Genomic DNA, 22985 nt, shown 5'->3' on the forward strand with positions numbered 1-22985 from the left:
ATAAACTACTCACTTAATTCCGTTGCTCCAGTGTTTGCAGTGTACTAAGGATGCAGATATCAGTGAAACTGAGAGGTCGGGCAAGCGGCGGTCACTTGGTGTGGGACACAACTATTTCCAGCCCTGAGCCCAGACTCAGCAGTGCATTAGTGCAGAGCCAGCTGGAAGTCATTACCAGGGCGTGCTTACAGTCACCGCTCACTATGTACTGAGCAGTGAGTGAAGCCGAGTCGGCCGCGCCTCTATGACTGAAAGCTGGAGGCTGCCGGGAGGAAGAAAGTTAATTTCCTGCTGACAACCAGGGTTTAAACCAGGGGTCTCAAACACGCGGCCCGCGGGCCGCATGCGGCCCCTGAGGCTGCTTTATGCGGCCCGCAAGCACAGACCCCTTGATGATCCTGACCAGGTCCAGGAGGAGCCGCCGACAGCAGCGCTGAATTGCCACACAGAGACTGTTTCCCAGCACAGCATTTCCAATGACAGCCGCTGACCAATCAGAGGCCAGCAGCTGATATCTGCGTGTCGGCGCAGTGAGTATGACGTCATTGCCGTACGCTGATGTCAGCTGCTGGCCTCTGATTGGCCGGTGGCTGGCATTGGAAATGCTGTGCTGGGAGACAGTCTCTGTGCGGCAATGCAGCGCTGCTGTCGGCGGCTCCTCCTGGACCAGGTCGGGATCGTCAAGGGGTCTGACTCTGTGGTGCCTGCGGCCACATCTGCAGGAAGGACGCCGAGGGAACGGAGGACAGGTGAGAATCATCTTTTTTTTTTTTTTTATGTGTGTGAAGAACAGCACAGGGGGCACATAGCCACAAGAGGGGACCTGGATGGGGCACATAGCCAAAAGATGGGGACCTGGATGGGGCACATAGCCACAAGAGGGGACCTGGATGGGGCACATAGCCAAAAGATGGGGACCTGGATGGGGCACATAGCCACAAGATGGGGACCTGGATGGGGCACATAGCCTCAAGATGTGGACCTGGATGGGGCACAGAGCCACAATATGGGGACCTGGATGGGGCACATAGCCAAAGATGGGGACCTGGATGGGGCACATAGTCACAAGATGGAGACCTGGATGGGGAACATAGCCACAGGATGGGGACCTGGATGGGGCACATAGCCACAAGATGGAGACCTGGATGGGACACAGAGCCACTAGATGGGGACCTGGATGTGGCACATAGCCACAAGATGGGGACCTGGATGAGGCACATAGCCACTAGATGGGGACCTGGATGGGGCACATAGCCAAAAGATGGGGACCTGGATGGGGCACATAGCCACAAGATGGGGACCTGGATGGGGAACATAGCCACAGGATGGGGACCTGGATGGGGCACATAGCCACAAGATGGAGACCTGGATGGGACACATTGCCACAGGATGGGGACCTAGATGGGGCACATAGCCACAGGATGGGGACCTGGATGGGGCACATAGCCACAGGATGGGGACCTGGTTGGGGCACATTAGTACAAGATGGGGACATTACTACAAGATGTTTGCCATTATTACTATATGATGCTAATTGTAAGACAATTTTACTGTATGTGGCCAATTGGGGGAAACAAAATTGTAAAAATCAAAAAAATAAAAATAAAGCATGAAAAAATATTGGGCGCTAAAAATGCTGTTTTATATGTAAACTAAAGTAAACACAAAAAAGTGCACGTTTATTATCGCCACATCCATAACGACCCAAGCCATAAAAAAATAAACACGGCAAAAATGTTCAAAAGGTGTACACAAAAAAAATGGTATCACTAAAAATGTCACATTGAACAAAAAATGCGGCCCCCCAAATTCAAATTTTTTCCATTTGCGGCCCATATACCCAGCCGAGTTTGAGACCCCTGGTTTAAACGCTATTAACCTGCAGATTAACACCATATCTGGTGTTAATAGCAGGTAATTTTTGACATCATAGATTCCCCATAAAGCATGTTCTAAGTTAAGACATTTATAGCATATCCACATAATATATCATAAATATCTTACAGGCCTTTGTCTGGGACCTTCATCAATCATTCTCATCGCTGAGTTACAGTATATCTTTTCTCCTAAGGCCACTGCCCCACTATCAGTATTTGATCAGTATTCGGTCAGTATTTTTTCTCAGGAGTGGGAGCCAAAACCAGGAGTGGGTGATAAATGCAGAATTGGTGACTTCTTTCTATTATACTTTTTCTCTGATTGTTCCTCATCAGGATTTGTCTCCCACTCCTGAGAAAAAATACTGACTGACCGAATACTGATAGTGGGGCCGTGGCGTAAACATGGGGGTTCTGCCTCTGAGGCCGACTTAGCATGATAATAATTTTTTAAGCTTGCACTACTTTAATTTTTATGTTGATTTTAGTTTATCTGCATCATTCTACACAAATCATACCCAAATTAAAAAAGGATACATCTCTGTTAGAAAGAGGGAACGGATATTTCACTTCCCAGTATATCACTTTGTCTTCCCCATTTTGGTCTTCATGTAGAGCTACAGAATTAAAAGAACAGTATTGTTTTGTGGTATCTCTAACACAGGTATCTCTTCTCAGAAAAAAATTAGTAAAATTTTTCTTTTGATACTTGAAAATAATCCTTCATGAATGGACTGAGCGCAGTGTGTGCAACTGCATATCATGGCTGGCATTTCAGCTGGATAAATGTCATAAGAATGATACAGTTTGTCATCTTTGATGAGCTTTGGGCTATGTTCACAAGCAGTGTATTGCAGTGCTTTTTTTCTGCATCAAAAACCTGCTCTCTTGGCAAAAAAAATGCTGAGCTCTGTTTGCTGCATTTTTTTTGGTGTTCATTACCTGTGTGATTTGTCTACTGTACATGTTTAATAAAATTAGTTTTATTCACTAAAAAAGGAAAAAAAATTAAGCAAAAATTGTTTGTTTGACATTCTGAAGATTTCAAAAACGCTGCAGTGCTGAAATTAAGTTAGGAAAAAAACAAGCGTGTGCATGAAATTTTGGAACTTTTAGAGCTTTTGTTGGTACTGTAAAATGTAGCTTCTTTTCTACAGAAAAAAACAGCAAAAAATGCTGCAAAAACTGCTGCGTGTGAACATAGCCTTACTCCATTTTTTCTGTGACATAACTATTCTTGAAAGGGTAGGTGCAGACTGCCATAGATTCTCTCATCTGAGACAATCGGGCCGGTTATGCAAATGACACTCTGATCAAACACTGACCAGAGTGTGAGCATAGTGTGATCCAATTCTCTCGGATGAAGGGAAGATGGAGAAAAAAATGTCTTCATCTTCTCCATTGTGAGAGTCCATAGAAATCGGACAGCACTCACAGGTCATTCGAGTGCAGTCCGATGATTCCCATGCACTCATTGACTTACATGGCCGAGTGCGATCCGAGTATCGGATCAAACTCAGACATGCAGCGATTTGTTTCCTCGAACAGTCTCTGTCCTGTGGAAACAAATTGGACATGTGCATGGCCCCATAGAATAACATTGGTCCGAGTGTGATCCCATATTTTGTCGGATCGCACTAGGACAGCACATACGCTCGTGTGTTCCTAGCCTAACAATGTTGGAGTCCTCACACCTTGTAAGGGAGGTTCATTGATTATAGTATATACAACAGTACTGTATATATACAGAATATACAAACTCTTTCACTGATATTCTAGATTAACATTACAAAATACTCAACATAGTGTACTGTCAACACTTGGCTCACATAACTAAAAGATTGCAGAAGCGTGAGAATGAATTATACTGTATATTCAGTGAAGAAAGATTTGCGCAAATCCTATGGGCATGAACCCCTATTCCCCACAGCGCTGTTACATGCAGTGAACCGTATGCAATCCGTCTGAAGAAGGTCCTTTAGACCAAAACGTAACTGTTTTTGGATTGCTTTGCTAATAAATCTGATATTTTTTTCAGCAACTCTATGAGTGGCGGATTCTTTCTTCACTATATATATATACACTGTAGGGGTTTCAGCTGTCTGATAGCTGCTTGGGTATGCACAGGCACAGGGTTTTTTATCAAAACAGAATAAAGTTTATTGCCCTTTATAAACCTTATAATTCCAAAGGGAAACTGTCACGTGAAAAAAAGCTATTATCCTGCAGATATGGGGTTAATCTGCAGATTAATAGAGGTCTTAACTAGTGTTGAGCAAATTTGTTCGGCATTTCAAATTTGGGTTCGTGTTCGGGGTTCCGGCTTGTTTGCGCCAAAAAATCGTCTCCACCCATGAACATCACACAGATCTGCGTGACAAATCAGGGATATTCATGGGTGGAGCCCAATTTTTGGTGCGAACAATCCGGAACCCCGAATACGAACCCGAAATGCCGAACAAATTCGCTCAACACTAGTCTTAACCCCGGCACTGACTGACAGCAGCTCAGCATTAGAGTCGGTTGTCAGTCAGTGCAGAGGGCATGGTTACAGAGCGATGACTGAACTTGCGCCTGCACCATCCTCATAACTGAAACCTGAACGTTACCTGGAGGAAAAAAGATTAACCCCATATCTGCAGGTTAATAGAATTTTTTTCATGTGACAGGTTCGCTTTAACAAACTCCTCCGTGCTTTGAGACCATGTTTGCAATGCTGCATCTGCCTTTACCCAGGACATTCAGTCTTTAATCTATCATCACCTGTAATCTTTGAGACTTCATGCCCGCATTGAAACATCATTTATAGAGTTTCAACTCTCTGGTACCCGCTTGAATAAACACAGGTACAGGGTTTTTATATCAAAACATAATACATTTTATTGCCCTTCATAAACCTTATAACACCAAAGTGAAACAGCCTTTCTTCAGCCCAAATGAATAACAGTCATTTCTTCAGCACAATACAACAGAGCAAATGCAGCAGTATTACCAATCATGGTATCGCAGGCTATAAAATCTCATATAGGTTTAAACATTTTCACCACCAGACACCTCTGTTCAGCTCCAGGAGAACTCACTCTGCTGAGCTAACCCAGCTGCCTGTTATTAGACTTGTAAGACCCAAACGGGAGTATGTAATTATATAAGAATTCTCATCGGTGTAAACAAAAACAAGTAGTCCTAGAAGTGATGATATAACCCCCACAGAACCTGATCTTTGTGTGAGATGGGATCAAGTTAAGCAACAGTTAGCTTTGTGTAAGCCTACATCCACAGAGGATCCGTGGTTGGTTCTCCAGGATTTTGAAACAACCTCTGCCCTTCAAAACTGTGTGCAAGTGTCCCTAAAAAAATTAATGCTTTGAATCTTTTTGAAGGCAAAGGGAGGTCACACCAACTATTGATTTGATTTAGATCCTCTTTTGTTATTTCACTTCGGTTAATTGATAAAAATAAAATATTAACATTCTGTTTTTCACATACTTTGCAGTATAGTTAACATCTAGACGTATATTGGTAAAGATTGGCATCCTATGAATACAAATAGAAACATTTCACTGTACTAAAATGTCTACTTACAGTCAGAAATTAAACAAGGGAAGTACCCATGAGTCCTGTAGCTGCACCCCAACACCACCGTTTCGCCATGCTTCTTCCAGGGGCCATTAGATACTAAATGGTAACATTTGCACTTGCATCATATTTTCTATCCTAAAATGGTTGTATATGTGCCTTAAGCCCTTTGCTGAGACACTTCAATAAATGCTTATATCGGCATCTTTTGTTTGATACTGAATATTAATCTGTACATCTCTACGAGGTGGCCTCAGAGGAATATATATGTACACCCTTATATGAGCTCCTGTTTAGTCCAGTGATTCTTTGCTTATTTTAAGCTTAGTGTTTTTTTATTGAATTCATAATAAAATATTGTACTTTTTTAATCTTTATGCATAAGTCTCTTCTTGACCTATGGTTATATATCCCCAGGTAATGTAGTGATTATCTATATATCAGTAATACAGTGTAAATTAAACAAATTTAATGTTTGTATACAGTACAGACCAAAAGTTTGGACACACCTTCTCATTTAAAGATTTTTCTGTATTTTCACGACTATGAAAATTGTACATTCACACTGAAGGCATCAAAACTATGAATTAACACATGTGGAATTATATACTTAACAAAAAAGTGTGAAACAACTGAAAATATATCTTATATTCTAGGTTCCTCAAAGTAGCCACCTTTCGCTTTGATGACTGCTTTGCACACTCTTGGCATTCTCTTGATGAGCTTCAAGAGGTAGTCACCGGAAATGGTTTTCTCTTCACAGGTGTGCCCTGTCAGGTTTAATAAGTGGGATTTCTTGCCTTATAAATGGGGTTGGGACCATCAGTTGTGTTGTGCAGAAGTCTGGTGGATACACAGCTGATAGTCCTACTGAATAGACTGTTAGAATTTGTATTATGGCAAGAAAAAAGCAGCTAAGCAAAGAAAAACGAGTGGCCATCATTACTTTAAGAAATGAAGGTCAGTCAGTCCGAAAAATTGGGCAAACTTTGAAAGTGTCCCCAAGTGCAGTTGCAAAAACCATCAAGCGCTACAAAGAAACTGGCTCACATGAGGACCGCCTGAGGAAAGGAAGACCAATAGTCACCTCTGCTTTTGAGGATAAGTTTGTCCGAGTCACCAGCCTCAAAAATCGCAGGTTAACAGCAGCTCAGATTAGAGACCAGGTCCATGCCATACAGACTTCTAGCAGCAGACACATCTCTACAACAACTGTTAAGAGGAGACTTTGTGCAGCAGGCCTTCATGGTAAAATAGCTGCTAGGAAACCACTGCTAAGGACAGGCAACAAGCAGAAGAGACTTGTTTGGGCTAAAGAACACAAGGAATGGATATTAGACCAGTGGAAATCTGTGCTTTGGTCTGATGAGTCCAAATTTGAGATCTTTGATTCCAACCATCGTGTTTTTGTGCGACACAGAAAAGGTGAACGGATGGACTCTACATGCCTGGTTCCCACCGTGAAGCATGGAGGAGGAGGTGTGATGGTGTGGGGGTGCTTTGCTGGTGACACTGTTGGGGATTTATTCAAAATTGAAGGCATACTGAACCAGCATGGCTACCACAGCATCTTGCAGCGGCATGCTATTCCATCCGGTTTGCGTTTAGTTCGACCATCATTTATTTTTTAACAGGACAATGACCCCAAACACACCTCCAGGCTGTGTAAGGGCTATTTGACCAAGAAGGAGAGTGATGGGGTGCTACGCCAGATGACCTAGCCTCCACAGTCACCAGACCTGAACCCAATCGAGATGGTTTGGGGTAAGCTGGACTGCAGAGTGAAGGCAAAAGTGCCAACAAGTGCTAAGCATCTCTGGGAACTCCTTCAAGATTGTTGGAAGACCATTTCCGGTGACTACCTCTTGAAGCTCATCTAGAGAATACCAAGAGTGTGCAAAGCAGTCATCAAAGCGAAAGGTGGCTACTTTGAAGAACCTAGAATATAAGACATAGTTTCAGTTGTTTCACACTTTTTTGTTAAGTATATAATTCCACATGTGTTAATTCATAGTTTTGATGCCTTCAGTGTGAATGTACAATTTTCATAGTCATGAAAATACAGAAAAATCTTTAGATGAGATGGTGTGTCCAAACTTTTGGTCTGTACTGTATATCTTAGTGCATACAGTGTGCTGCCGCATGCTTTGGTTTGCATATAGCATAGTCTCAGCAGCTTGCACCTGTTCACACTTGCTTCATTATGATCAGCTTTCAGAGGTGCTGTCAGTATATTTGCGCTTCTGTGGATGTAGACTTGTGCAGATCCTTCTGTCTCTTCATGTAATCTCAGACAGACTCAATGATATTTACAGTGAGGAAAATAAGTATTTGATACATTGCTGATTTTGCAAGTTGTGGACACCTACAAAGAATGAAGAGATCTGTAATTTTTATCGTAGGTACACTTGAACTGTGAGAGACAGAATCTAAAAAGAAAAAACAGATACTCACATTGTATGATTTTTAAATAATTAAATTGCATTTTATTGCATGAAATAAGTATTTGATCACCTACCAACCAGCAAGAATTCTAGCTCTCACAGACCTGTTAGTTTTTCTTTAAGAAGCCCTCCTACCCTGCACTCATTACCTGGATTAATTGCACCTGTTTGAACTTGTTACCTGCATAAAAGACACCTGCCCATCACACTCCAACCTGGCTAAGACCAAAGAGCTGTCTAAGGACACCAAAGACAAAACTGTAGACCTGCACAAGGCTGGGATGGGCTACAGGACAATAGGCAAGCAGCTTGGTGAGAAGGCAACAAATGTTGGCATGATTATTAGAAAATAGAAGAAAAACAAGATGAATATTAATCTTCCTCAGTCTAGGGCTTCATGCAAGATCTCGCCTCGTGGGGTAAGGAAGATTCTGAGAAAGGTCAGGAATCAGCCCAAAACTACACGGGAGGACCTGGTCAATGACCTGAAGAGAGCTGGGACCACAGTCTCAAACATTACCGTTAGTAACACACTACGCCGTAATGGATTAAAATCCTGCAGGGAACGCAAGGTCCACCTGCTCACACCAGAACATGTCCAGGCCCGTTTGAAGTTAGCCAACGAGCATCTGGATGATCCAGAGGAGGCATAGGAGAAGGTCAAGTGGCTATATGAGAACAAAATAGAACTTTTTGGTATCAACTCCACTCGCCATGTTTGGAGGAAGAAGGATGAGTATAACCCCAACAACACCATCCCAACCGTGAAGAATAGTGGGGGAAAACATCATACTTTGGGGGTGCTTTTCTGTAAAGGGGAGAGGACGACTGTACCGTATTGAAGGGAGGATGGATGGGGTCATGTATGGTGAGATTTTGGTCAACAACCTCCTTCCTTCAGTAAAAGCATTGAAGATGGGTCGGGTCTGGGTTTTCCAGCATGACAATGACCCCAAACACACAGCCAGGGTAACTAAGGAGTGGCTCCATAAGAAGCATTTCAAGGTCTTGGAGTGGCCTAGCCAGTCTCCAAACCTGAACCCAATAGAAAATCTTTGGAGGAAGCTGAATCTCAATGTTGCACAGTGATAGCCCCGAAACCCTCAAGATCTGGAGAAGATCTGTATGGAGGAGTGGGCCAAAATACCTGCTGCACTGTGTGCAAGCTTGGACAAGAACTACAGGAAACGTCTGACCTCTGTAATTGCAAACAAAAGGTTTCTGTACCAAATATTAAGTTCTGTTTTTCTACTGCATCAAATACTTATTTCATGAAATAAAATGCAAAATAAATATGTAAAAATCATACAATGTGATTTTCTGGATTTTTTTAGATTCTGCCTCTCACAGTTGAAGTGTACCTACGATAAAAAATTCAGATCTCTCAATTCTTTGCAGGTGGAAAAAATTGCAAAATCGGCAGTGTATCAAATACTTATTTTCCCCACTGTAGATCAGGGCTCTGTGTGCATCATTTCCAGGACTTCTTGTTCTTTTTTACCTTGAAGATGGGTCTTAAATAAGCACTCCAATGAAGTTTTTCCACTCATCTACCACCTTCCTCTTTGCAATACAGCTCCGTTCTGCTCCTTTTCTGAGTGACTTCACCGCCCTTCAAACACTCCAGATCACACTGTGCTTTGCGTGATCCAGAAGTAGGTTTTATAATGTTAGCAAATGGGGCGTCAGAAGGAGGCTAAAAATGAGGTTTCATAGACTTACATTGTAAAATAGACTTCCGGCTCACATATAGAGCATAGAGTGAGACGGTTAGTCTGAAGAGCTCGTGAAGTCATTGAGAAGAGCAGAACAGCACTTGATATAAGAAAAGACAGCGATAGATGAGTACATTATCACACTGACACTACACTACATACACATATGTACCTGATGCAGAATAAATTTGGAGCCAATCAGATGCCTCCCAGATGGTATAGCATGATGCATAAGTATTTTACTGTATTTATCAGCATTGAAGAAACTATTAATCCTGACCAAATCCCCATTCCAAGTGCTGAAAATGCAGCCCCAAACTTTCAAGGAAAATCCACCATGTTTCACAGATGCCTGCAGACACTCATTATTGTTCCATTCTCCAGCCCTTCAGTGAACAAGCTGCCTTCTGTTATAGCCAAATATTTCACATTTTGACTCATCAGTCCAGAGGACCTGCATTTTTTCTGCACACTAGTTCCTACGTTTTCATGCAGTTGAGTCGCTTGTTTTTTTTTCCATGACGAAGGTGTGGCTTTTTAGTCAGAAGTCTTCCATAAAGACCACTTTGGGCCAAACTTCTCCAAACATTAGATGTGTGTAGCTGGGTCTCAATGGTTGTTGTCAGTTATGAGATGATGGCACTGCTGAACATTTTACAATTTTGAACGGAAGCATGGTGTGACTATTACCTGCTCGACTAAATCTCTTTGTCCAACATTGCATCTACTGTACTTAACGTTACCCATTTCTTCTAGTCTCTTCAAAAGAGCTTGTACAGCATATCTTGAAACCTCAGTCCATTTTGAAATCTTTGCCTGGGAGAGACCTTGCTGATGTAGGATAACTACCTTGTATCTTGCTGCTGTGCTCAGTCTTGCCATGGTGTATCATCTTTAAACTGTCTTCCACAACCTCACCTTTTTACCAGTCTGTTCCTCACTAACAAAGTTTTAAGCTTCCTAAACAGCTGTTTAAGTTTCAGTTAATGACTGTGTTTCAACCTACTGTACATATGAAAATGTTGATGATTATTATTATTACCTGTTTGGTATAATTGTTCACTCATACAACCGACTATAATCCTTCAATATCCCTGACTTTGTGCAAGTGTACCTAAAAGAATGAATGCTGCTTTGAAAGAAAAGGCTTTTAACACTGAACATTGCTTTGATTTAGATTTCTCTTTTGTTCATTTTGTTAATTGCTAAAAATAAATTAACACTTCTGTTTTTTAAAGCATTCTCACTTTGCAGAATTTTTCCACACCTGCCAAAAACTTTTCCACAGTACTGTATTTGTACACACACACTCTTAAGCTTCTATAATTGTTTAGTGCAGCTACAAGGATGTTGGGCTTTGTGGGAGTCAATACTAGTATGGACAAATGTGTTTTCAAATAGCAGGCGGAAGGCCATATACTGCGACAGCTAGAATATTAAGCTAGTGGTCAGATGGCCTTTTATTTTCTTTGCATTATTAATTTGAAATGCAAATGCTTTTCCTACAAGAGTTATGTGTTTTCTTGTTTTTTTTTATTTTGTAGCTATTTATTTTTATTTTTAAAAACATTCATATGAACAGCCATATTGAACATACATACGTTACTTCCTTCCTATATTGTCTCTCTACACAGTAGGGTGTTTGTGCATTATTTATAGAAGTGAAAATGAATGCAAGTCAATTGACAAAGAAATTTTAGAGATTAACTCAGTCTCCAAGAAATATATTCCCCATTCCGAGACCAGGGAGTGACAGTGGACATGCATGCAATACTTATCATTATATATGTTTCTATCCCGTCCTATCCAGGTATCCAGCAATATTATGGAGCCGTATTTAAAGGGCTTCTCCGGTGTGAATCACTTCTGCTTCCAGAGGAAAGCAGAGCTGATAAGGTTGCAAGTAAGCTACAGAAAACAAGAAGCATTTGTCTATTGTGATTTCTCGAGCTGCCAGTGCAAAAACTTAAATATTTTTACATGTTAAAAGTAACAAATATTATTAAAAATAGTATAAATAAAAAAATTCATATTTTTCTAATTTAAATTTTATGTTCTTTTCAGATAATAATACATTCCCTTTAACAATCGCGTTCTTAGATTAGCCACCAGGGGGCTGTAGCAGGTTTCTTTCTCATGTTATGGTTTTCGAGAATATACAAATGGATTACTTAGAAGTTTTTAAAAGTAGTTAGAGATTTCGTCCACAACATGGCACCACTCAATGCAAAAAAAAAAGTCCCTTCTGTACAATGTCTGAGACTCATATAGAAAGGGTAGCTCCACTGTATTTTTTTTTTTAATATTCAATGTAAAAATACCAGGAAAACCGCTTAAAATGTCTGAATATGATAGGCAAGTGTGTTAATTGAGCATACCTTTTACATACTGGTCCCATTTTTTTCTGTAATCCAAATCCATGTATACATCAGCACAGAGCTCTGCTGGACAATCGGCCAGACCACCGTAGATTTTATATTCATACAGACCTGATTTCTGTAACATGCAATCATAATTAAGTAAATGAGACATAAAATAGGCATAAAAGCATGAAACCAAAAAATAATCACAAAATGGATATATGGACAAGTCTCTTGATCAATGAATCGATGACGCTGCTCATGCAAATTATGTTATCACGTACACAGGGGCGTGATAAGATGGAAAGAGGGCTGATTAGTCTGGGGCAATCGACTAGTCAAAGGACTTATTAGCACAGGAAACGGGGACAATATAAATGCTTTTTTATACCTTGTTTTCACTCAATAATGTTATACAGGGATGGTTAGGCAGGGAATTTGCTAATTTGCTGACACATAGGTGAATGCTGCTGGGTTGGAGGGCATGGGGGACCTGACAGGTTGCATTTAAAGAGTGTTATGTATTAAAGATGCTGAAAGATAGAGATAGATAGCGATGAGGAACATGATAGTTAGATGATAGATAGATAGATAGATAGATAGATAGATAGATAGATAGATAGAAATATGTCAGTGTGATATATAATCAGTGCTTTGCGTGCTTTTTTTTCTTGACTTATATTTATTATTTAAATAGATTAAAGAAATAAACGGCGTGTGGTTCCTCTTAATTTTCCTAACCAGCTGTGGGAAAGCTGACAGCTGGGGGATAGTGTTAATATTCTGGGAATGGACCAATACCCATAAAATCCCCAAGGCTATTAATAAAAGCTCACCGCTGTTTGCTTAGCCTTTACTGGTTAGTAAAAGGCCCCCCCCCCAAAAAAAAAAAAAATATGCCAAACGGTCCCCCTGATATTAGTAACCAGCAGTGGCTAAAAGGACAGCTGCGGGCTGATATTAATAGGCTGGGAAGGAGCCATGGATATTGGCCCCCTCCCAGACTAAAACATCAGCTGTCCGCCGCCCCAGAAATAACACATCCGTTCTATGTGCCAAATCGGGCACTTAGTCTCGGCTTTTTTCACTCGCCCAGGTGCGGTGGCAAGTGAGGTAATATTTTTGGAGTTGATGTCAGCTGTTTGATGTCTGCTGACATCAAGCCAAGGGGTCAGTAATGGAGAGGCGTCTATCAGACACCCCCATTACTAACCTCATAGTCAAAAGTAATAAAGGCCGATGCAGAGAAAAGTCCTTTAATTAAAAAAAACACCTCCCACAATAACCCTCTTTTACCAATTTAATAACCATAAAATCAAAATAAAAAATCAAAGTCATTCTCACCTATCCGCCAATAATCCATTAATGCTAATGTCCCACGACGATCCAGATGGTTTGGTGAGTGGTCATATCAGTGATGCGACCTCTCACCACGCTTGCCAGCTCACACTGAGTCAGCTTATTTCCCACTTGATTCATTCAGCAGAATCCTCAGTTAATGATGTAATAGGCATATTTGTTATCTTATTCATCATTTAATGCAGCTGTAAAATGGGTGTGTAAATTTGGAAAGGGGGGCCCTGCTGGCTAAGATGGATATCTTCTACAGGTTCATCTGGACAGTTTTAGGTGTTAAGTATTCATTAGAATAAGCAGTACTATGTGGAGTGTGGCTTATCTATGGAGTATTTTATGTCATGCTCATATGTTGAAACATTTAGCATGTTTTTCAAATAGGTGGTAGAGAAAAAGTCCAGCGGGTCCTCCGTGCATCACTTTCTTGATTACTTTTTGTTTATAGGCCTCCTAAGTTCTAGGGTTTGCCCAATGCTGCTTCATACTACGGAGGCAGTGGCCCAGCGTTTTGATGTTCCATTGGCTCCCAACAAGATCGAAGGATCAACAACTGGTCACTGCTACTAACAAAAACTATTTGGAATGCAGGTATTTTAGACAAGTTGGAGGATTTGAAGTTAATGGCGGGACAGTGACGGACGGTTAAGAAAGCACAGTTGCGATAGATTTAGTCTCTATTTAGTCGATTGAGTTCCAACAGGCATGGATATGGGACAAATCTTCCGAGTCAGTGGAGCGCATGTCTGTGGTCAGACTCTTGGTGTGAGGCAGGTTTGTTGTCTCTCACTGTTTTGTTCCTTATTGCTCCATCCTCCATGCAAAATGAGAATTCTCCGCAACCCTTCATTCTTTCTGGTGCAAGACTCGATATTGCCAACTACGCCAAGTGTAACGTGGCGCGGGGCGGTACGTTACATGAAAGTGGGGGTCCTGACTGGGTGTACAGAGTTGTGCTATAGGGGCGGTACGCCCTTGCAGGCATGATGCTGGTGACTTCGGCTGGCCAGGACTAGGAGCTCTAAAGTTCAATGAGGCAGACAACTAAACAATAAACAGTCTGTTACTAAACAGCAACTTGGAGGGAACTATGTACAGTTGATAGCGGGTGCAAAACTTCACAAACATTTCCTTTAACACATGGAGCATCTTCAACATCTTCAAGTACATTCCTTCTGTCCTCAGAATGACTCGGTTCTGCCTCACTCCAATATCTTACCCGCTACCCAGCACAATACTACAGTCTAGTAACTGAGAGTCTTATTCTCAGCTCACGGTTCCGCGTCCTCTTTCTTCTTAAGTGAACTGGTTTGTCAATATGGCCGTTATTTAGCTTCTCTGCTTCTGCTTTTGGAACTCCCGCCAGGGGCACTCTCCGTGTCTCACATTATCTGTTCCGTCCTGGCCCGTTACCTCTCGGAGTTATAAACTCTGGGGCCATACTGTAAGGCATCCTGTCCAAGGACCCGTCTCCAGTGCATCACTCTGTCCTTCAGTCACTTCTCTCAAGATCACGCTATCCACTGGCACAGTCTCCACCCACATCAGGAACACCTACGTCACGCGGCTCTGCACACTAGTCAGACTATAGGTCCTCTTTTACTGCACGCTGGGCCCTGTTTAATGTCTTGACAAGAAACTGTCTCTGTCCCTTCCCCTTAGTGCCTTCCACTCTAGTCCCAAATATTAGCCCTAACTCTCCCTATTGTCGGGCAGAACACAACACTATCACCAATAACGCATGTCACAATACACATTGCAACAATGCATGTGTCTTCAAAGGGGAATGTGGGCAGTATATCTCCCTAAAAGTACATAATGAGTGCCTGCTGTAACCACGCTCCTGCACTGACTGACAGCCAGCTCTGCACTGATGCACTGCTGTCAGTCAGTGCTAAGGCCTGTTTACAGCTGCCGCTCACTATGTACTGAGTGGTGACTGAAGACGCGCCGGGTGCCCCTCCATGACCGAAAGCTGGTGGTTGCCGGGAGGAATAAAGTTAATTTCCTACCCTGCAGCCAGGCTTTAAGTGCAGAGGCAGAACAGCTTTAGAACACTATTAACCTGCAGAATCTACTATATAATTGTCTTATCCCGTCTGTCTGTCTGTCTGTCGGTCTATCTGTCTGTCTTTCTGTCTGTCTGTCCTGGAAATCCCGTGTCGCTCATTGGTCCGGCAGCGGCCAATCAGCGCCGCGGGATTTCTGAAAAAAGATGGCGGCCGTTAGCGGCTCATCTGGCGGACGGAGGTTAGCGGCGATGCAGCGGGGAGATGAGCGGCGCTAGCAGCACAACTACCCCGACCGGCGCCGCTGACCTCCATGCGGCTAACGTCGGAAGATCAGCGGCTTGGCCCGCTGATCTCCCGACAGCAAGTGTGAACGGAGGACCGGGGAGCGGCGCCGCAGGTCGGGATGCTTCTGCTGCGAGCAGCCGCTCATCTCCCGGCTTCTCGCAGAAGGAGCGGCACAGGCAGCGTCGCTCCCCGGTCCTCGCTAATACGGAGCCGCACAAGCAGCGCCGCTCCCGGGCCCACACTAATACGACGCTGATTGGTCGCGGTGGCCGGCCGCGACCAATCAGCGAGATGGGCGGCAAATTTAAACGCCGCTCTGCTGATTGGTCGCGGCCGGCCACCGCGACCAATCAGCTAGATGGCTGGCAAATTTAAATGCCGCTCTGCTGATTAATCGCGGCCGGCCACCACGACCAATGAGTGAGATGGGCGGCAAATTTAAACGCCGCTCTGCTGATGGTCGCGGTGGCCGGCCGCGACCAATCAGCGAGATGGGCGGCAAATTTAAACGCCGCTCTGCTGATTAATCACGGCCGGCCACCGCGACCAATCAGCGAGATGGGCGGCAAATTTAAACGCCGCTGTGCTGATTGGTCGCAGTCTTCCGCGACCAATTAGCGAGATGGGCGGCAAATTTAAACGCCGCTCTGCTGATTGGCCGCGGCCGGCCACCTCGACCAATCAGCGATATCGGCGGCAAATTTAAACGCCGCTCTACTGATTGGTCGTGGTGGCCGGCCGCGACCAGTCAGCGAGATGGGTGGCAAATTTAAACGCCGCTCTGCTGATTAATCGCGGCCGGCCACCGCGACCAATCAGCGAGATGGGCGGCAAATTTAAACGCCGCTCTGCTGATTGGTCGCGGCCGGCCGCGAACAATCAGCGAGATGGGCGGCAAATCTAAACGCCGCTCTGCTGATTGGTCGCGGAGGCCGGCGACCGCTACCAATCAGCGATTTTGACGCCAAATGTAAACACCGTTGTGCTGATTGGTCGCGGCCGCCGGCGACCGCTACCAATCAGCGATTTCGGCGCCAAATTTAAACACCGCTCTGCTCATTGGTCCCGGCCGCCGGCCGGCCGAGACCAATCAGCGAGATTGCCGCCAAAGTTAAACAACGCTCTGCTGATTGGTCGATTTTATCGCCAAATTTAAACAAGCTCTCCGGTCCTTACTAACACAGTTCGCTGATTGGTCGCGGCCGCCACCCGTGACCAATCACCGATATTGCCGCCAAATTTAAACACCGTTTTGCTGATTAGTCGCGGTTGCCGGCCGCGACCAATCAGCGATTTTGGCGCCAAATTTAAACAACGTTCTGCTGATTGCGCCCAGTCGGCCGCATACATATTCTAGAATACCCGATGCATTCGAATTGGGCCACCATCTAGTAACCCTATATCTGTGTTTCCTTTAACCTCTTAGTGACTGGACCAATTTTTTTTAAGTCTGACCAGTGTCACTTTATGTAGTAATAACTCTGGAATGCTTCATCAAATCCCATTGATTTTGAGACTGTTTTTTTGTGACACATGATACTTTATAATAATGGTAAATTTAGGTTTATATGTTTTGTGTTAATTTATAAAAATATCAGAAATTTGACAAAAATGTTTTAAAAACTGCAATTTTCAAACTTTGAATGACGATCCCTTTAATCCGAATAGTCATACCACACAAAAACATTAATAAATAACATTTCCCTCATGTCTGGTTTACATCAGCACCATTTATAAAATGTTCTTTTATTTTGTTATCATTTTAGAATGTTTAAAAACATAGAAGTAATTTCTCATCTTTTCAAGGAAATTTACAAAACTTATTTTTATAGAGACCTGTTTAGTTTTGAATTGACTTTGGGAGTTCTATACGTTGGAAACCACCCAAAAGTCATACCATTTTAAAAACCGTACCCTTCAACGTATTTAAAATTGCTTCCATGTAGTTCATTAACCCTTCTGGTTCTTTTCAGGAAGTAATGGAAAGTGGCATGACAAGAATGAAAAAGTTTATTTTTATCACCAAAATTTTGATAACTTCTGAACAGGTCGCTATAGCCGGAAGACTTTAAGGCCGTTACTTGTCCATGAACAGCCATGGCAAACATCAGGACCACACGATCAAGATCTCAGGGTGCCGATGAGTTTAAAGAGGGAGACCCCACACTCTGTTTACTATTTAGGTTCTGTAGTCACTATTTACAGCAGCATTTAAGGGTTTAAACGTCCATAGTGGTTGCCAACACTGATCGTGGCTGATGCAGCAAGTTGTCAGCTATAGTGTACAGGTGACAGTTCCAGGATTGTCACCTGTCGGGGAACACTAGTCTCTTCTATCGCAGGTCAGTAAAAAGACGTCTGGTTGTCACTAAGGGGTTAAATATTACCAGTCAAGGTTGCAGAATGAATTTTCCAGCTAGAAAGATGGATATTTTCTGTTTATGAAAGTATTTTTCATTCTGTTTTTCAGTCTGCAGCTGTTCTACCTGGATGTTGTTTTTCTTACAGCAGTAACAGAATTCCAGGCCCCAAGCAGCTTTTTCAGAGGTTTTCAGGAATGTACTGACGTACATAAGAAGATTTAGTACAGACATTTATAGAAGCTACAATTACTGCTTTTTGTTAAATCCTTCCAGTCATGGCATATGTATTTTTTTCTTATGCCTGTGATGTTTGAATCTTCTGGAAAAACATCAGTTATTGTATTTCGTTTTTCTTTTTTTTTTTTTAACAGAGTACAATCAAGGGCGAATTCACACGTCAATGATTTTTTTCTAAGGTGGAAGATAAGGTTTGGTTTTCATTAATGTGCTCTTTTTAGCATCTGCGTATCATCCATTACAGAAAGAACATGTACCCATTACAGTCTATGAGCATGTTCACATGTCCATTTTTTTTTGGAAACCAATTGTCTGCAATACAGAAAATAAAGCATTTTTTTTATCTAATTTGCAGAACAAAAATCACCCATTCAGTAAAAAAATGGTAGAAGGCTTCCATTATTATGTTTTTGCTAGATCAAATGTAAGATTACCAGAAATAATTGGGAAATTGTGACTGTCTTTTGCATAACAAAGAAATATCTAAATATAGTCAAAATAGATGCCTGCAATTTTTTACATGCAATGTAATGTATTATCAAATAAATACATGAGTGTAAATACTGAACAAAAAAAATGTTAAATGGGCACTATCGTATGAATAAAATTGCATATATTAATAGTAGAAGTGAATATAAGAAACTTTGTAATATATCTTTCAAAACAAATCTGCTTCTTAGAACCTCCAGAAATCAACTCCCACTGAAAAGATACAGTGCAAATGTTTCTTACTCAAAGCAAGATGGACTACAAGCACATTTAGGTATCAGGTTACACCTTGTTTTATCTTCTCTGGAGAGGGAGGAGGAGAGAGAAGCACTCAGCACGGTGAAACACACACACACTTGTGTTACAGCTTCAAACAACTGTTATGTTTCAATAAAGTGCTGGATTCACATCTACACAGCTCAGTAATGCTGTATAATATCCTCCTAGCTGCTGTATACTGTCTTCCATTCTGCTACTTCTGAACATGCGCTAAACAAGGAAAGAAAAGCAGGAATCCCTGTTTCCGTGCCCTGTGTATCAGGGAGACATTGTAGCAGTTAGCCGAGAGGACAGTATAATAAAGATAGAGTTTGCAGAGTGAAAACTTGTGTGAAATTCAGAACACAATTTATGGCTATTATATGACTTGTGTTCCGCCTCATGTACACACGCAACAGTTTATTTTGAAAAATGAATGTCCCATAAAGGAAGTAAAAAAAATAACAACCCTAAAAAACACAAAAAAAATTGTTTCAAAAGGGAACCCAAATGCTATTAACTCGCATATACAGGGACAATCTGCAGGCTAATAGCGTTCCAATGTTGCCTTAATGAAAGCACAGCTACAGGGAGGAAATTAACTTTATTCCTTCCAGGACACTCCAGCTTTCAGTCATAGAGGCATTCCTAGTACACGGTGAATGGTGGCTGTAATCACGACCCATCACTTTGATTGGCAGCTGTCAATCAAAGTGCTCACTGTGTACTGAGTTATGACGGTAGTCTCTACGCCTCAATGATTGAAAGCTGGAGGCTCCCGGGAGGAATAAAGTTCATTTCCTCTCAGTAGCATAAATCACCTTATGGTTTGTAACATACATCAGTATGAGAAATGCAGAATTACAGATCCTAGAAAAACCATTAGGCTCAATGATTCAGTCAGGAAAGAGTGACTATTAGCTTCTCTACTCCATGGTGCTTACGTCAGCAGGAACTCAATATTTCCTGCTGCCTGATGAACCCATCATAAAGCTCTAAAGTTAAAGGTTCACCTCAATGTAGAGTACTGAAAATTCTGAATATAGTTGTAATAATTATAACTTTTAAAAGCTAAGAGTCTACATAACAGTATATCGCTACTCATTTATGTATCAGAGTTTGACACCACTTTCCAGAATTCAACAGTATTAATTTCTGACAATTCCTAGGTCTATCTGTAAATATGGAAATGGGTTACGAAAGAAGATCTTAAGAGTAGTTCTAACATCTATATAACACAAGTGGAGTCGCGGCTATAACTTTGAGGAGTTATAATGAATCATTACTTTCCCTCCCATTTCCCTTTCACACGAACTAGGATGACCTGAATGTTTGCATTCTCTATATTTGTTCCTCAAAGGAAAGAACAGCCCAAGAAATAGGACATCGACACAGCAAAAGTCAAGGGGTTCTGCTTCCCTAACCTGAACTTCATCCTTTGATATTACAGACTGTCAGAATCATTCTAATGTAGCTTGAAAGATCATTGAAATGCTACATCGTGGATAGCACTGCTAATCCAGGGCGTAATTTTGCCAAAAATATCATTTCATTTTACATTTTTTTTGTTTATTTGGTAATTGTACTTTTATTAAAATATACTGACTTACTTCAGTCAAAGGGTTAGTGTAGACCTAAAGTTTGAAGTGCTATCCAAAAGCACAGTACAGACCAAAAGTTTGGACACACCTTCTCATTTAAAGATTTTTCTGTATTTTCATGACTATGAAAATTGTACATTCACACTGAAGGCATCAAAACTATGAATTAACACATGTGGAATTATATACTTAACAAAAAAGTGTGAAACAACGGAAAATATGTCTTATATTCTAGGTTCTTCAAAGTAGCCACCTTTTGCTTTGATGACTGCTTTGCACACTCTTGGCATTCTCTTGATAACCTTCAAGAGGTAGTCACAGGAAATGGTCTTCCAACAATCTTGATGGAGTTCCCAGAGATGCTTAGCACTTGTTGGCCCTTTTGCCTTCACTCTACGGTCCAGCTCACCCCAAATCATCTCGATTGGGTTCAGGTCTGGTGACTGTGGAGGCCAGGTCATCTGGCGTAGCACCCCATCACTCTCCTTCATGGTCAAACAGCCCTTACACAGCCTGGAGGTGTGTTTGGGGTCATTGTCCTGTTGAAAAATAAATGATGGTCCAACTAAACGCAAACAGGAAGAAATAGCATGCCGCTGCAAGATGTTGTGGTAGCCATGCTGGTTCAGTATGCCTTCAATTTTGAATAAATCCCCAACAGTGTCACCAGCAAAGCACCCCCACACCATCACACCTCCTCCTCCATGCTTCATGGTGGGAACCAGGCATGTAGAGTCCATCCGGTCACCTTTTCTGCGTCGCACAAAGACACGGTGGTTGGAACCAAAGATCTCAAATTTGGACTCATCAGACCAAAGCACAGATTTCCATTGGTCTAATGTCCATTCCTTGTGTTCTTTAGCCCAAACAAGTCTCTTCTGCTTGTTGCCTGTCCTTAGCAGTGGTTTCCTAGCAGCTATTTTACCATGAAGGCCTGCTGCACAAAGTCTCCTCTTAACAGTTGTTGAAGAGATGTGTCTGCTGCTAGAACTCTGTGTGGCATTGACCTGGTCTCTAATCTGAGCTGCTGTTAACCTGTGATTTCTGAGGCTGGTGACTCAGATAAACTTATCCTCAGAAGCAGAGGTGACTCTTGGTCTTCCTTTCCTGGGGCGGTCCTCATGTGAGCCAGTTTCTTTGTAGAGCTTGATGGTTTTTGCAACTGCACTTGGGGACACTTTCAAAGTTTGCCCAATTTTTCGGACTGACTGACCTTCATTTCTTAAAGTAATGATGGCCACTCGTTTTTCTTTACTTAGCTGCTTTTTTCTTGCCATAATACAAATTCTAACAGTCTATTCAGTAGGACTATCAGCTGTGTATCCACCAGACTTCTGCACAACACAACCGATGGCCCCAACCCCATTCATAAGGCAAGAAATCCCACTTATTAAACATAACAGGGCACACCTGTGAAGTGAAAACCATTTCCGGTGACTACCTCTTGAAGCTCATCAAGAAAATGCCAAGAGTGTGCAAAGCAGTCATCAAAGCAAAAGGTGGCTACTTTGAAGAACCTAGAATATAAGACATATTTTCAGTTGTTTCACTCTTTTTTGTTAAGTATATAATTCCACATGTGTTAATTCATAGTTTTGATGCCTTTAGTGTGAATGTACAATTTTCATAGTCATGAAAATACAGAAAAATCTTTAAATGAGAAGCTGTGTCCAAACTTTTGGTCTGTACTGTATATGCGATCATAATACTGAGCTTCCTTTTCCTGCCTGCACTGATAGCTAACGTGAAATCGGGGTGTTCAGGGATGCATGTTTAACTTCTTAGAGACAGGGGGATAAGCAGCTGCCTCTTCTGTCAGTGGTTATCTCCAGATTTTATTTAGGTTCCTGCATGTTAAAATCTGTCATTAGATTCAAAGTGATCAAATATAATAGTCTAATTCAGATCTGGGCAAAGTGCACCCCACAGGCCACATCCAGCCCTCTGGCTGTTCCAGTTCGGCCCGTAGACAAAACAGTGGCCCACGGACCTACCCATCCTGCTGCCCTCACCCGCTCGGTGTCCCGAATTTACTGCTCTCTAACAGCGTTGAATACAATGGTGGAGGAGGGAACCACTGGCTCCTCTTTTCACCATTAAGAGTATGAAGCTGAGACAGCGGTCGTGATGATGTCACAACATCACATCTGCTGTGCTGTGTCAGTGGAGACAGCAAAGACTGGAGCAGAATGCCAGGGGCCAGGGAGCAAGGTGAGTATGTGTTTTTTTCCCATACGAGAATGTGTGGTGGTACATAATGTATATTGGGGGACTGTGTGGGGACTCATACTGGATAAAGGGGGCTCATACTGTATATAGGGAGGCTGTGGGATCTCATACTGTATATGGAGGGACTGTGGGGGACATGGGGCACATACTGTGTATAAAGGGCCTCTGTGGGAGCTCATACTGTAT

General features: G+C 42.3%; 1 protein-coding gene across 1 annotated transcript in view; it reads right to left on the reverse strand.

Moving 5' to 3' along the window:
- Positions 1-22985, reverse strand: part of PCTP (phosphatidylcholine transfer protein) — a 96015-nt gene that overhangs the window by 22149 nt on the left and 50881 nt on the right. The window contains exons 2-3 of the mRNA XM_073684134.1: positions 11991-12108; positions 2415-2494 (exon numbers count right to left, since the gene is read on the reverse strand). Coding sequence (XP_073540235.1) covers positions 2415-2494; positions 11991-12108 — 198 coding nt within the window. The remainder of the gene's footprint in view (positions 1-2414; positions 2495-11990; positions 12109-22985) is intronic.

Source organism: Phyllobates terribilis, unplaced genomic scaffold, assembly GCF_046119375.1.
Source record: "Phyllobates terribilis strain yellow unplaced genomic scaffold, ASM4611937v1 Scaffold_5__5_contigs__length_657084704, whole genome shotgun sequence".
NCBI lineage: Eukaryota > Metazoa > Chordata > Amphibia > Anura > Dendrobatidae > Phyllobates > Phyllobates terribilis.